Source organism: Pundamilia nyererei, unplaced genomic scaffold, assembly GCF_000239375.1.
Source record: "Pundamilia nyererei isolate P.nyererei 1_Seehausen unplaced genomic scaffold, PunNye1.0 scaffold00132, whole genome shotgun sequence".
NCBI classification, from domain to species: Eukaryota; Metazoa; Chordata; class Actinopteri; order Cichliformes; family Cichlidae; genus Pundamilia; species Pundamilia nyererei.
In genome coordinates, this window is record NW_005187533.1 from 317,149 (window position 1) to 331,426 (window position 14,278).

General features: G+C 42.6%; 1 protein-coding gene across 1 annotated transcript in view; it reads left to right on the plus strand.

Annotated features, from left to right (window-relative positions):
• Window positions 1-14,278, plus strand: part of tnrc18 (trinucleotide repeat containing 18) — a 42,509-nt gene that overhangs the window by 8,487 nt on the left and 19,744 nt on the right. Inside the window, exons 3-5 of the mRNA XM_005743479.2 lie at window positions 7,369-7,509; window positions 10,498-10,605; window positions 11,037-12,818. Of these exons, the coding sequence (XP_005743536.1) occupies window positions 7,369-7,509; window positions 10,498-10,605; window positions 11,037-12,818 (2,031 nt within the window). The remainder of the gene's footprint in view (window positions 1-7,368; window positions 7,510-10,497; window positions 10,606-11,036; window positions 12,819-14,278) is intronic.

Here is a 14,278-nt window from a genome sequence, read left to right on the forward strand (position 1 = left end):
TTTAACACAAACAACAGCCTCCAGCACACAAAGGTCACACACTGTGCTGTGTCTGTCTGTTTGGCTGCGTGTTGAGTCTCTACGTGTCCCATTACATAAGCCTGATAATATTCTTCCCAAGGCACTTAGGTAAAAGCTCAAAATGTGTAACAACATGAAGGAGATGCACACAGCAATTTTGACACGTGAATAGTCAGTTCTAGCTGATTGTTAGTTATGTGGAATATGTTTTAACCAGTGGAGACGCCCATACCTGCAGCATGTTTCATGGTTTGGCTTACATATGCTATTAAAGCTGAGCTAAACCTTTTTATTATTGTATTATTTAGTGTTACTAGTGGTTGTTCCTATTAAACAATCAGTATATGTACTTTTCTGTGATGTCAGTGAGAGATGTTTATGCTCATCTCAAGCACCTGCCTACCGTTTGAATCCTCTGTAAAGGGCAGCCAGTCATACACACAACTATCTTAATATGAAAGGGGCTAAACTGGCTTAATCTATAGAGGAGTTCTTAATTTAGGGGCTCAGTGTAACATAAATAAGGATCATTTTTGAAATGTGACTCATGCCAAGCCACTCTACTAGAGTGCAAAGATAAAAATATGGAGCTGGAAATCAGCCCTCGAGTTTGCAGTCATCCTTAGATTGACTTAAAGGTACTTGACTGTGCATTAAATGAGAGAGTGTTTCTAAAAATCGGGTTGTTTCCTGTCACTACATATGTGGTTTTGTGATTACACCACTTTGTAGTTTCTGACTCTTTGGTCTGCAGCTGTGAATACAGCTTTGTGGTGTTGCATGATCTTAAACGCATATGTGTGTTTCTGTACACACACTACCATCCTTGCCATTTCGTCTGCCTGTCTGTGACACATGTTGGACTCACGTTTGCCGATTTTCGAGGTGTGCGTCAAAGTAACACCTGCCATCGTCACAGGAGATTTGAGTGCAACTGCGTGGGACGGTGTGGATGTTGGTGTACTCGATTAATGTTTGCTCAAAGTTTGGTTTTGGTTTTGGTTTTTGTAAATTTGAGCAACATGGATTAAAACATCAACTTTTTTTAAAAGAAATTGTTTAATCTGGGAGAGTTAATCATCCTGTGTGTGGTTTCAATTGAGATGGCTCAGTCCCACTGGTCTCCCTCTGGTGTTGTGCATACTGGTGACCTTTCACAACTTTGTAATGTCCTTTAACTACTTCCTACTACTGCTATATATATATATATACACTATGTACAACTATATATCCCAAATCGTCATTTTATTCAGCAGGTTTCTGCTTGTTTTAATAGCTTCATATTGTTCCCAACCTTTTCTTAACCCATGAGTGCTAAAATCTAAATTCTTATTATTCATACTGTATTGAATGTACTTTTTAGTGCTAAATAATGCAAAAGTAATCTGCCTTTAATGTCTGATTAAAAGCCATAAACTGGGGTTAAAACCTCAGTAAATAAAGAAAATGTGAACTACAATTTACAATTCACCAAATACAACTGTGCCTTTTTTTTTTTTTTGGCATAATGTGGTTTTAAAGTCATTATAAACTAAAATTTAATTCCAACCTATTAAATAAATAATGGAAGAATTGGTCAGTGATTGATGTGTTTTACAACCAAGAACTGCAACAAATCCATTTAATCTATTATCTATTGTTCACAGAGTCCAGATGGCAGCTCAGTTTGGGTCTCCATCTGATTTGACATTTCAGAGCTCATGTAATGTAATTTTCCCTTCATTTTTCTTCCGCTTAGAGATTTTCCTTTAAAAAGAAAAAAAATTACGAGTCTCCATTCTTTTGTTGTGCGTACCACCTCCCACCATTTCCTCCCACTTACTTTTTAAGTTGCCATTAATAATATTTTTTAAATTAAATATCTGTCTCTTTGGGGTTGCTCATCTGGTGCTCACATCCAGTACACCAGAGACACATTAGCCCTCACTGCACACTGCCTGTTTCTTTAAAGTTTCATAAAGACAAAAGGCCCCCAAAATAAAACATAGTGAGATTACGAGTGTTTATCACTATAACACTTTAGAGAAATCACGACAGTACTGTGCAGCTCATCTTGTTTCCCAAAATTTGTTGTAGCACAGGAGTTATTTTCAGATGTGAAATTTTAGCCCAGAATAAATGCATGATCTAAGATAAATAATTAACATTCTGTCTTTCTTTTTCTTCTTCTTCTGCTGTGTGGTAAACAAACTACTCCAACCCTTCCCTGCATGTGTATTCAGAGTATCATCAGATGGAAGGAGATCTTGAGCAGAGGAAGCAGCTGTGCAAGTGATTCTGTTTGTTTAAAAATGAATTTCTTTTTGCAAACTTATTTCATTTTTCTTTATTCAATCAAACGACAAAGAGAGAAACCAGTCAGATGCCACCTTGTTGCAGTTCGGTTTGCCAAACCGAGAGCTGACGTGTCAGAACTCGAACTTGACATTTTTAATTAAAGTTGAGAAACGGTTTGTATTCAGCTCAGCTGCGCAAACAACACAAACAAAACCTGTTTCCTGTAAACGGCTCCCAGCAGAGGAGAACCAGACATCTCCATTTTGAAATAATTAACACACTTTAAACCGCATGGCTGAATGAATTCAGGGACGCACATGCAAATTCCCGCACATCCCTTGCCTGTGTGTGAGTGTGAATGAGGGTTTCTTACAGTTGGGTTTAATGGTTACCAGTGTATCAGTTAACTGTGGGATGTATAGCACTGCAGAGTTTTACTGTTTCAGTGTTTTTCTTGCAGGGAATAAAAACCAGAGATCAATAGAGATCTCCCCCAGCTAACCCTGCTCTGAGTGCCACTGATGGATAACAGATAGTGTGTGTGTGTGTCTGTGTGTGTGTGTGTGTCTGTCTGTGTGTGTGTGTCTGTGTCTCAGGCTTTTATACCAGAGATTTTCTTTCATTTCGTCTTTTTTCCTTTTGCACATTTTCCAGTATTGTTAAATTTTGTGTGTGTGTTTCAGAGAATTTGGATCAATTTGTGATCAACACTGACTTGTTAGTTTCTCTGATTTTTATTTTATATTTTTTCTTTGGATGTGTGCGCCTTTGTGCCAGATTTGCAGTGAGTCTGACAGAATTGATCTCCTTCCTATCTCTGATATCAAGATATATTTCTTATACTGATCTGAAAATGGAGGCTCAGAAACGCGTTGGGAGTCAGAGAGCGTGTTTCTTGGCAACTCGTTTCTCCCAATATGGCAAACTAACTGTCTTGTGAACTAAGAGCCAAATGCTGTGTGTGTGTGTGTGGTGGGGGGGGTGGAGTTGTGAAGGGAGAGAGGAAGGAAAAGGTTAAAAGAGGGAGAGGGTGAGAGAGAGACGGAGCTGATGAAAGAGTAATTCCAAAACATTTAAGGAAACATTTCCCTCTCAGCTACCATTTGGATGTTGTTTCTGGAACAAGGACTGCAAATGTTTTTCCTCTTTCGACCCCTCCCACTTCTTCCTGCTTTTGACTGTTCAGGAGGGGCAAAGGGACTTTGGGATTGTATTTTTTTCCCTGCTCACTGGCACAAAGCAAAACTGTAGGCTGTGTGTACATGTGTGCGTGTGTACTCAGACACATGGAATAAATGGCCTGTAGGCGGCTACAATGCCGAGATTGATCCATACTCCAGTGAGGCATCTGTGCCTCTTGACGTGTCTGTGTATTAGAGAGACCCTGGTGTTTGGCCTGAAGAAATGGAAACTGCTGACATCCTACCAGGACTTCAACAACCTTGACAGGTGGTGGTGGTGGTTGGAAATGGGGTGTGTGTGTGTGTGTGTGTGTTCATCGAGGGTGCATCTATGTTTTGCACGTCTTACACATGAGGTAATGATTAAAAAGTGGCTTAAAGGTGAGGATAATTTGTTAAAACAACATGGCTGCCACCTAGTGCGACACACATGGACACTCGCCGATGTGTTTAAAAGTGGCAGTAATTTAAAAAAAAAAAAAAAAATAGTGAAAGTGCTAGACACAATTCGGGCTTTGTGTCAAGAGTTGAACTAATGCCAAATAATTTCATCGAAACAGTGCGGTTATTCCTAAAAAGTAGGAACTGTAAAATGTCCACGTCAGGAAATGTTGCAAAATATGCTTTATGTTCATAGATGAGCAACTTTGCCTTTTTTTGATTTACAGTGGTGAATTTAGCAACAGCATTTCAGCTCACCGTTTATGTAAAGAAATATTGCAGCTAACAGTTGTTGTTGTTGTTTTTTTGTTTTTTAAAATACTGTATCAAACCTTCATTGTGTTACTGCCAATGTAGACCGAGCTTCCTCTTTATATATGAACCGGTCGCAGAGCACTGACTGTGACAATTCATCCAATTTGAGTCTACAAAACAAGATGTGGTCCTTTTTAATTTTTGTTGTTTTTGTTTTGTTTTATTCTAGCAGATCAGTTTTGAAGTTTGTAGAGGATGAATGGAAGCACCACTGTTTTAGTCAGCTGAAGGACAAAATCGCACTACTATCTTTGAAAACAACATGATCAAGATAAAATGACGCCGCTGGTTTCCATTCCAGGAATTCTCTTTTTTGTCATAAATCAAGGACACACCTTTCCAAGAAAGCAGTGACTTCCCCTCCTTAAAAGCCAAACTCATCCCTTTCTTAAACCGCGGTTTATGATTATTAGGACCTATTTTAAATTGTAAATTATGTTTGATTTACATAATTTGTGCTGTTTCCAAAGTCGATGAATAATCATGTTTTAATAATGTTAGTGTTGACCCCAAAATTGGATTTATGCATTTGGTCATAATTGAGTAAACCCAAATCAAATCAATGTCTTGGGTAAAGAGTGTAAAAGTACTCAGCATTATTTACAGCATTTCAGGCCCCTTCTGTTCATGACTTGCTGAATAAAGGCTGTGTTGTTTGAGGGCTTGACTCCACTTTACACACATGCAGCAGTTGCTCCTCTATTAGTATTTCATAAAAAAGTTGGTGGCATGTTTGCTGTAGTGTTAAACTGCAGTTGCCTTTACCATCAGTTACCATGGGGAGAGCAGGGCTTTAATCGTGAACATCACAACTTCAAGGAAAGAAAGCGCACACCTAAAATATTGTGAATTATAAACACAGTTGAAAGCAGAAGGAAAGTGAGGTTTGTGTTGTTGTTTAATATTGACATCAGTGCATAGATGATACTGCAAAACTGCACAGATGGAAAATTGTGCCATTTTCTGGGTAAAACCTCATTGCTGCTTTTCAGAGTTAACGTGTGTGTATGTGTGGGTGGGTTTGTTGTGCATGGTGTGAATTTGTAAATGCAGGTCTACGGCTGTGTGTGTGTGTGTGTGTGTGTGTGTGTGTGTACAGCTTGTGCAGTGTTTTTGAATCAAAAGCGCATTCACTGCAAACCCACACATAACTGTTTGCACATGTTGGTGATCATACGGGAAAGAGGTGCAGGGACTCTAAGCACACGTGCACACACACGTTTAAATGCGAGCGTTAATAAAAACTGTGTCTAATAAGGCAGAGTGGGGAAGAATCCACCTACACAGTGTTATCACAGTGAGAGAATAAAGGCACAGTGCATTACTTCTGTATGTGTTTGCATGCACGCCTTTGCAATAGATTGGAAAGCTGCATTTGGTATTGATTTAAAATGGTGTGTGTGTGTGTGGCTGCTGACGGACTGCAGTTTTAATGTACTGATTTAGATGCAGGGGAAACTCGGCAAGCACAGCATGTCTCTTGGATTCCCACAGGACTAATACAGAAACACACACGTTCATTCCCTCCCCCCTCCTGCCCGTATACAGGCAGCACCCTTTCCCCTACACACATGGTTAGTTTTATCAGGGTAATGGCCGTGGAGTGTGTTCAGTAATGGTTCAGGAGGGGGGGGATCTGGGGGTCCTCGGCTAAACATGAAACCTTTTCCAGCTCTTCAGAAGGTTGCGCTTGGAAGAAGCTGTAATGGTTCAAAGTTTGCCGGTGGACAGATTGCACATGTGATGAGGGTGGAGTCTTAATAAAAACGATCGATAACCGTATCGTGTTAAGATATGAAGTGATTTACGGGGATTCGCGCTCTCCATGGAACTGGATGCAGTGGTGTGTAGTGGTTGGCTTCAAGAGTGTTTCCTCTGACACCTTCTACGACCCAAACACTCTGAACATTACTTATATTGAGGTTTTATTAATAACACCTTTATAAATGTATGGGGAAAACTCTAAACATAAACTGTTATATATTATATTATGCAGCAGGCATTTTTCTGATAAACGCTCCTGTGACCTCTTGATTTATGTCAGAGTCTAATGCACAGTGGCCAGTGCAGGAATAATCTGGTCAGCTAAAAAGTCATCTTCAGCTATTTTTATTATGTTATGTCTCATAGTGAAGCGAAGATTTAAAAAAACAAAAAAGGTATACATTATCAGTTTGATTCTTTCCAACATTAGATTTTGCTGCCTTATCTTTGTAAAGTGAAGCGCTTTCAGTTTTGTGATGACACAAAATGTGACTTGTTACCAGGAACGGTACATCGGGTGCAAAGCTACAGCAAATTTAAAAGAAAATACGTCAAGAAAAACTGAATATGTGCGCTTTTTTTTCTTCTTCTATATTTGTGTTTCTGAAAACACATTTCAGGTTTCAGTAATCGTCAGCATATTTCTAAAAATATTTCACTGTTGTTATGTGTTACTACCCTTTTTAAAAAAAATATTTATAGCATTGTGTAATCAAGCTAACTGTTCATTTCCATGAATCGTTGTTGTGATTAACAGGTTGAGCTCAAGCTGTAACAAACATTTAAGGTGTTGGGTATTTTTGCAGTGTGTGTGTAATTTATATTACATATACATCTTTGGCCTAATGCTGAAATACATTTGCTTTTAATTATATTTTTTAAATAATGGAAAACATTTTGTCTGTGAGTTGTTTATAAGGTTGAGTACATTTTTACTTGGTCAGATTTGTCTCATAAAAGCTGTCAGCATGTAATCCAGAGCTCGATCTGACAGACAGTTGAGTTTGAGGTAAATCCCTGTCCCACCCTGAACAGAGACGCACTCCTCCTCGTGCCCCACATGGCTGCATTCCTCTTGTGACGATTGTGGCTTTCGGTTGGTGGTTACATTAACTTCCCTCCTTTCTGAGTGAAGTCTGTCTGTGGTCTGTCTTGTTGAAATGGAGTGCATGGCTGCTCAGTAATAATGTGATTACAGCAGACTGCTCGGGCACAGTAGCATCAGCACATATTGATTTAGCTTCCCTCGCCCAAAAACACACACAGGAAGGAATGACATCACGTACAGAATAAAAAAACATTGACTGTTTGTGTTGTTTGGCCTCGCGGTTACAAGGGTGACTGACAGTCTTCATTCTTTTTCCTATAGGCGATGCCTTCCCGGCAGGCTCCAGCCCCTTCCTGTCAGGCTATCCAGGCCCCTCCTCTCTGACCTCTGACCCTGCATACAGATCCGCAAATCCCAGCAGTCTGCAGATGGCTCAGCTGTGGGCATCGCATGCTCATGATGGTAAATCACCTACATTTGCATTTCGGCTTCTATCCTCCTTTTCTGTCCCAGTACATAATTCAAAGGAAGAGTGGCATCATATTTTCATGGCATTTTTCACAATCCTGTCCTGACCAATGCCCAGGAGGCCTGTTCCTCATTGCTTACTCCGCTGGGATCCTGTTCCATTTCTGTCTCACGGCTGGTAGCTCTGCCGCTGGCTCTGTCCTGAATGTACCTTGGTTCCTCTGTCCTCAACCAGTCCTTTACTTTCGCCTGTCATCTGTTTCTGTAATCGGTCTTCCTCTCTCTTGTTCTTTTTTGAGCCTTCTGTCCAGTACGCACTTTGTCTCTGTCGGCGTCTCTCTAGTTCTCCTGCCCTACTTTTCATACACCATCCTGCCCGAACACACTTTTAGACACACAGAGGATTGTCTCCTTGGACTCCTCGTTTCCTTAACTTGCCTGTGACTTTCCTCAAGGCTTGTTCATTAAGTGATTGAATCCCGGTCCCCTCCTCATTCCCTTGTGTCCTTTTGCAACTCCTTATCAAATCTCACTGGAGTAGGTCAGATAGGGTAGAAAACAAACCCCACAGTGCATTTCAGCAAGGTAAGAGAAGGACAAATGGATTTCATTTAAGATGCCTTTTAAAAGTGATTGCGTTGCCTGTGTGACGCACGGCTTGCTCAGTGCTTTTCAAACATTGTAAATCAAATTATGTGGTTAGTTTATTTATTTTAAGACTTTGTCTTTGTTTCTCAGTTCAGGGACTGTTGGTCAGGCACTGACATGATTGTAGCTCATAATCTGACCTTAGCTTTTTGGAGACTCTGCTTGTTTCCTTCTAATGGTCAAGTGTCATTTCCTATCAAAAACAAATGGGGAAAAAAAAGCTGTTTTTACAGTAGACTTCTTGTGCTTTTCCTTTTTCCATATGCTATTACAGTAGTGGATGCTCACATTAAACATGGCCACAGTTTAAAATAATGAGGTTGGTGTATGTGCAAGTAATCCTTGTGGGTCAAAAGCTCAGGCTTTAGACTAAACACTGTATGATGTCAGTGAGAGTGGATATGAGAGCACTAATATGGGTAGTCTTAGAGGTGCCCAGTGTGCAAATGTGAGGTAAAATGGAGCTTGCTGGCTGTATGTGAAACTCGTCCTTCAGGGTTGTGATTAGATCTCCTGTGTGGGAATAGTGCCACTAATTGCTCATTGTAAATGTCTAATTATAAATCTAAATTTAAAAGATGTAACCTGTTTCACTTTATATTCAGCCAGAGAAGGAAATATAAAGGGTGGATAAACTTTGACATTTGACTTAGGTTTGACTGGATTTAAGGTTGAAGTCTCTAAAGCTAAAAAAGCTAAACCCCCTGCTTGGTGAAGAAGACTCCTGAACAGAATCCTTCATGGGCTAAGAGAGATTCCTAATACCTGGTGGCTGGCTTTGATAGCAGCTAAAGTTACTCTAAGCTGGAGACAATTCTGGGCAGCAGCTAAGAGGCAGACTTTGGATATGCCTGGGATGCACCGTACTGCTACAGCTGAACCACAAATCAAAGCTGTTAAAGATCAAGGCTAGCTGTTAACTGTGGTTAAAGGGAGCTTTGCAAGAAACCCATCCTGCATGCTGTTACCCTCATTCCATCGTGCCTCTTATATTTCTGTCTCCCAGTGCCTTCTTCTAATGCTGACACCCCTTAACACCCACCTCCTCGGCTTCTCCGTTTCTGCATCTCAGAACGAGGGGAGACCCATTTATACCTCTGCGTTGCCGCCGTTGCTTTTTGTTTTTGGCTGGAATGGCAACTGCGTCTTTAATACTTCTTGGAATGGCTGGAGTGTGGGAACAAGGAATGCCTCACCCTCCTTTTTTTCTTCTTCTTTCTCCTCTGCTTATGGCCTAACGTGGTGACACCAGCCAGCTCAGTCCTAACACAGAAATCCAAACACAAACCTTTGTCTATATTAAGATCTGGTCTCTGAGAGCAGCAGTTGGCTGTCGGGAGACTCTTGCCCAGCAACCCAGGCTGACCCACAAACAGTGATTTGTGACATGAGGTCAGCTGTAAATGTTTTATAAAGAAAAAAAAGAAACTGAGTCACAATTGATAGTGTGGTTAAATCTCTTGGAGCTGAAGTTGATTATTTAATTCAGTGGACAAAAAGAAAACTGATCAGCCACTTAACTGAGTATCCAAATAAATACACGCACGTGTAGTTGAATTTCACCCTCTCATGTGTACGTTCTGATTTCATTTTCTCTAAAAGTCAGCAGATATTAAAGGAATCACTTTGAAAAGTTGGAGCATTAGAAAACGAAGGTATCTCCAGTCCTTATGTCAGCTGATTACTGATTATAAGTTAAGTGGATAAAATTGTAGAAACTGCTCTCATTACACAGTAACTCAATCATTACAAGTTAAACAAACACCAGTTTAAACAGTCTGAAATGTTTAAACATCAAAGCAAGAGTCATTGAATGCATGACTAAGAGGAAGAAAGAATGATGTAATGATCTGAAATGCCTCCTTGTGATTTCCTCATACATGGTATTGCTTCAGACCAGCTGACTGTAACGGCTCAGAGTCCAGGGTCCAAAACCCAAAGGTCTCAGATTTTACAATAAAATGACTTTAACTGTTAACGAATTATCAAACAGTCAAAGACTGATTATCTCCAGGTCAACTAATAGATTCAAAGTTGACTAATCAGAGCAGTCAGCATGTAAGTGTTGAGAAATTTCTACCTGATGGGTTAGAATGAGAATTTGGCCAATCATTGACCCTAAAAATCTTCATTGTAAAGAAGATAAATGCCATTACTGAACATTTAGCCGGTGCAAAGTGGAAGTGACACAACAGATAAATATCAGCATGAGTCAACAGGACTGACGTTCAGAGGATAAGCTAACAAAATTACCTTTTATATTTATACACTAATTAACTGAACTTTTCTGGTGTTTTCAGTGTCATTTCTATAACCTGCATTCTGTGTCTTCAGGCTACCCCCCTCTTCCAAGCAGCCTGTACTCCAGCCCTTACCTGGGGCACCTGGGGCACCTTGAGCCTCCCTCGCTCTCCCAGCACCCTCTCTATGATTCTCATAAAGGTCAGTATCTGTCGCCGACAACATTCACAAAGACCAGTTGCCTGAATTTATTGTACATATTCTGCCTCATCCTGTGATACATCAGCAGCAGTAGGTTTTGTGCTAAACCTTTTTATTATAGTGTGAAAGCCTATTTAGTTGTGGGCCCTGGCCAGAAATACAACACCAGATTTAGCCCTGATTCCTTTGTCATTTTCACACTATAATGTATGTCTCTTCTGTCATTCGGCTGTTGCCGATCTACTATAAGCCTGTTGCATTGTTACGTTTTCTTGGCAAGTTGACACATAAATATTTATTATTATTTTTCACCTCTGCTTGAATGCTGCAGGATGCTGCTGTACTCTGCCTTCATCATCTGTTTCATCATCTGTCAGCATGCTGTGTGGTTGTTTGTGTTGTCTGACTTGTGTGTTATGTTGTGTTTCTAGAGGGATATTACCTGCCATCCTCCCTGAGGCAGTCACCTCTCCACCCCCCGTCTGCTGCCTCCAATACCCCGTCCAGCTCCACACCCCCACAGAGGACATCCCGGGAAGGGGTGAGGGAAAGGTCTTATCGGGGAGAGAGGGATAGAGACAGGGAAAGGGAGCGGGAACGTTCAAGAGAGGAGCAGCGGCCGCAGAGCGTGGTGGACTTGACACAGGACGGGAGAGGTGAGGAGGACCGCAGGGTAGGCAGGGAACGGGAACGAGAGAAGGAAAAGGACCGGGACGCAGAAAGAGACAGAGATGGTTGGTCCTTCCATCTACACCAGCAAAAGTCACACTCCCAGCCTTCCACAGTGGAGCCCAGATCCAGGCTGTCATCTCCACAGACCTCCTTCCCTCCTGGTGGGGGTGGAGGAACAGGCAGGTTTCATGGACCAGAACCAGACAGAGGGAGTCGGGACGAGGATAGCGGCTCTCGACTCCACCATAACTCTAATGCGAATAACTCAAACCCTCATTCAGAGAGACATAGGAGGAATGACTCTGTAGCCACGTCAGCTGGAACCCTCCACATATCCTATGTCCTTCCTCCTGCTCTCCAGTCCTCAGCAGCTGGAGCACCCCACCTTTCCACAACCAGAGAGTCTGTCAGGGAGCAACGCATAAGCGCACCTACGTATGTGCCTTCTGTGGAGGTTTATGATGAGCAGGCGGGGCCGATCCAGATAGCATCACAAGCGCGCGACAACAAACACAGAGACAGAGAACGGGAGCGTGACAGAGACGTGGAGCATGAACGGGACAGAGACAGAGAGAGGGAGAGCTACAGGTTTCATGAGAAGATCCTCATGGAGCATCCTCGGCTCTCCCACTCAGGCGATTTAAGCAATCAAAGAGAGGAAGGTTCTGTGATTTGTTCCAATGGTTCCGTTGGTAAACGAAACCAGGACACATCCCTCTCCTCCATTCAATCAAGGTTCAGCCCAGAAACCAGGGACATCTCTAAACACTCAAACAGATTAGGCATAGAGCGATCTGCGGCAGAGCCCAAGTGGAATCCTATCAGTCCGGTGACCAAATACGCTACAAGTCACATGGCTGCTCTGGCAGCCCAACACACGCTTTCTTCTCCCCACAGCCAGCAGACACACACGCGAATGTCACAGTCCCCTCACACATCCCATCGACACAACAGCAACACACAATCGACCCACAGCCATTCCCCCCAAACACACTCCTCCCAGCACGGACACGGGCGTGCAAGCGAAGAGGGTAGTCAGAGACGCTACCTGGACCCATCGGCACTCTACCGACCAGGGGGTTCCAGCGGTGGAGAGCGTGGTGGGGGATTGGGTTCGGATTCTAAAGAGGTTTCGGCCATGCAGAGCCTGATCAAATACAGTGGAAACTTTGCTGCTGAAGGCCCTGGTTCCTCCAGGAACATCACGGACGGCAGAGGGCCCTTTGGTGGATTGGGGAACATTGGGATGGAAATCGAGAGGGAAAAGGAGAGGGAGAAAGAGAGAGAGCGAGAAAGGGAGAGGGATAGGATAGCAGTTGGCTCCGGTGGTTCAGGAGCATTAAGGATGCCTCAGCTGAAGAGAGAACAGGAGCGACCCGACAGTGCCCGCTCCTTTGGTCGGGAAGGTGAGGGCGAGGTGCGCCACCCTCCGGTTGGGATTGCTGTTGCTGTGGCTCGGCAGAGAGACAGCGGGGCCACCAGTAAACAGACGAGTGGGAGCTCAGACACACAGAGACCCCTGCTGCAAACCGCTATTAAAGGTCAGTACTTCTTTGGTCTTCTTCAGCTAAAAACTCCTTTTTTTTTTCCTTTTTTTTTCTTTTCCTGGTGACTGATAGACGTACAAATCTGAGTGCAAATTGCACTCAGTGTGGGTTTTAAAATACTTCCAGGAGTCACATTCACTGAACTGATAACACAATATTTTAAAGTTACTGGCAAGTTAAATCAAGTGTACTTAGAACATTGTTCAAATGTATTTGCTCGTGCTTCTGCTTTCAACTCTCCACTGTGGCTTCTCTCTGAATTGTTCTGCAGGGAACACAGATCCCTTCAGTTAAATGAACCAAGAGCAAATGATTCCTCATTTTGGTTTCTATGAATAATAGACGATTCATTTTCTCCCGCCTCAAAGTCATATTTCCTCAGCCCCCTGTTTGACACTGAGGTGTTCATGCGTGCAACATGATTTGAATGGTTAAAAACAACTTTTTTCCCCCCACAATTTGACTAATTATGTCATAGGGTTTATTTTGTTGAATGGCTCTCTGCTGGCTGCATTGCAATTCCTGCCATATTACACTCCATTCTTGGACGTCAAGGTCATTCAGCTCCAGTGCTCCCGCTCCATCTCCTTGTTTCTGTTTCTTTCTCAGCACCGTGTGTCATTGAGCTCTTTCTATCTTCCCACAGCTCGGCCTCACTCTCTCTCTTGCTCTTTTCATTGAGTTGAATATCTCTCTGCCTCCCCACCCTTCTTTCCTTTCAGAAAAGGGTTTTGTAGAGGTACTCCCCCCTTGTCCCACCTCTGGGCCCTCTACTCTTTCTCCACTCGTTCCCCCCCTCTGCATTAAACATGTCATTACAGAGCGCAGCTAAAAGCTACAAACAAGCCTTGAATTACAATAAGACCATGGCTGCGTTGCTAAGCAATGGATCAGTCTTGAGTGACTGTGTGTATATTAGGAATTGTGTGTATTTATGAGCTACTGTAGATGCACATGCAGTGCATCCCTGTTTGCGATTGGAGGGGGGGGGGAGTTAGTCATTTCCTTCCTTGAGCAGATTGATTTGCTAATAGCCTCAGTCCCTCATGCTAGGAGGAGCTCTAAATAAACAGCAGAAGAATTACACTGGAAATAGATGGATGTGTAAATGGAAGGAAGCACGAAGTGGTCTAATGATAGGAGAGACCATCTATCAATAGGTTGATGGACCGGAGGAGAAAAGTGTGTCAGGAAAGTAAGAAGAGTATGAGACAGATGGAAGCACAGCAATGAGGAATGTGGGGGAAGAAGAGGGGCACGCAGTGTTTATCCCTGATACAGAAAGGATAGCATGTGGGGCCGGCTCCTTGTAACCTTGGTAACAGTGTAGAACCCTTTCCTGTGGAGCATGTCAGGGATTGTTAAAGTCTCTTGTCCTTTTATAGGCTACACACACACACACACACACACACACACACACACACACACACACACACACACACACACACACACAC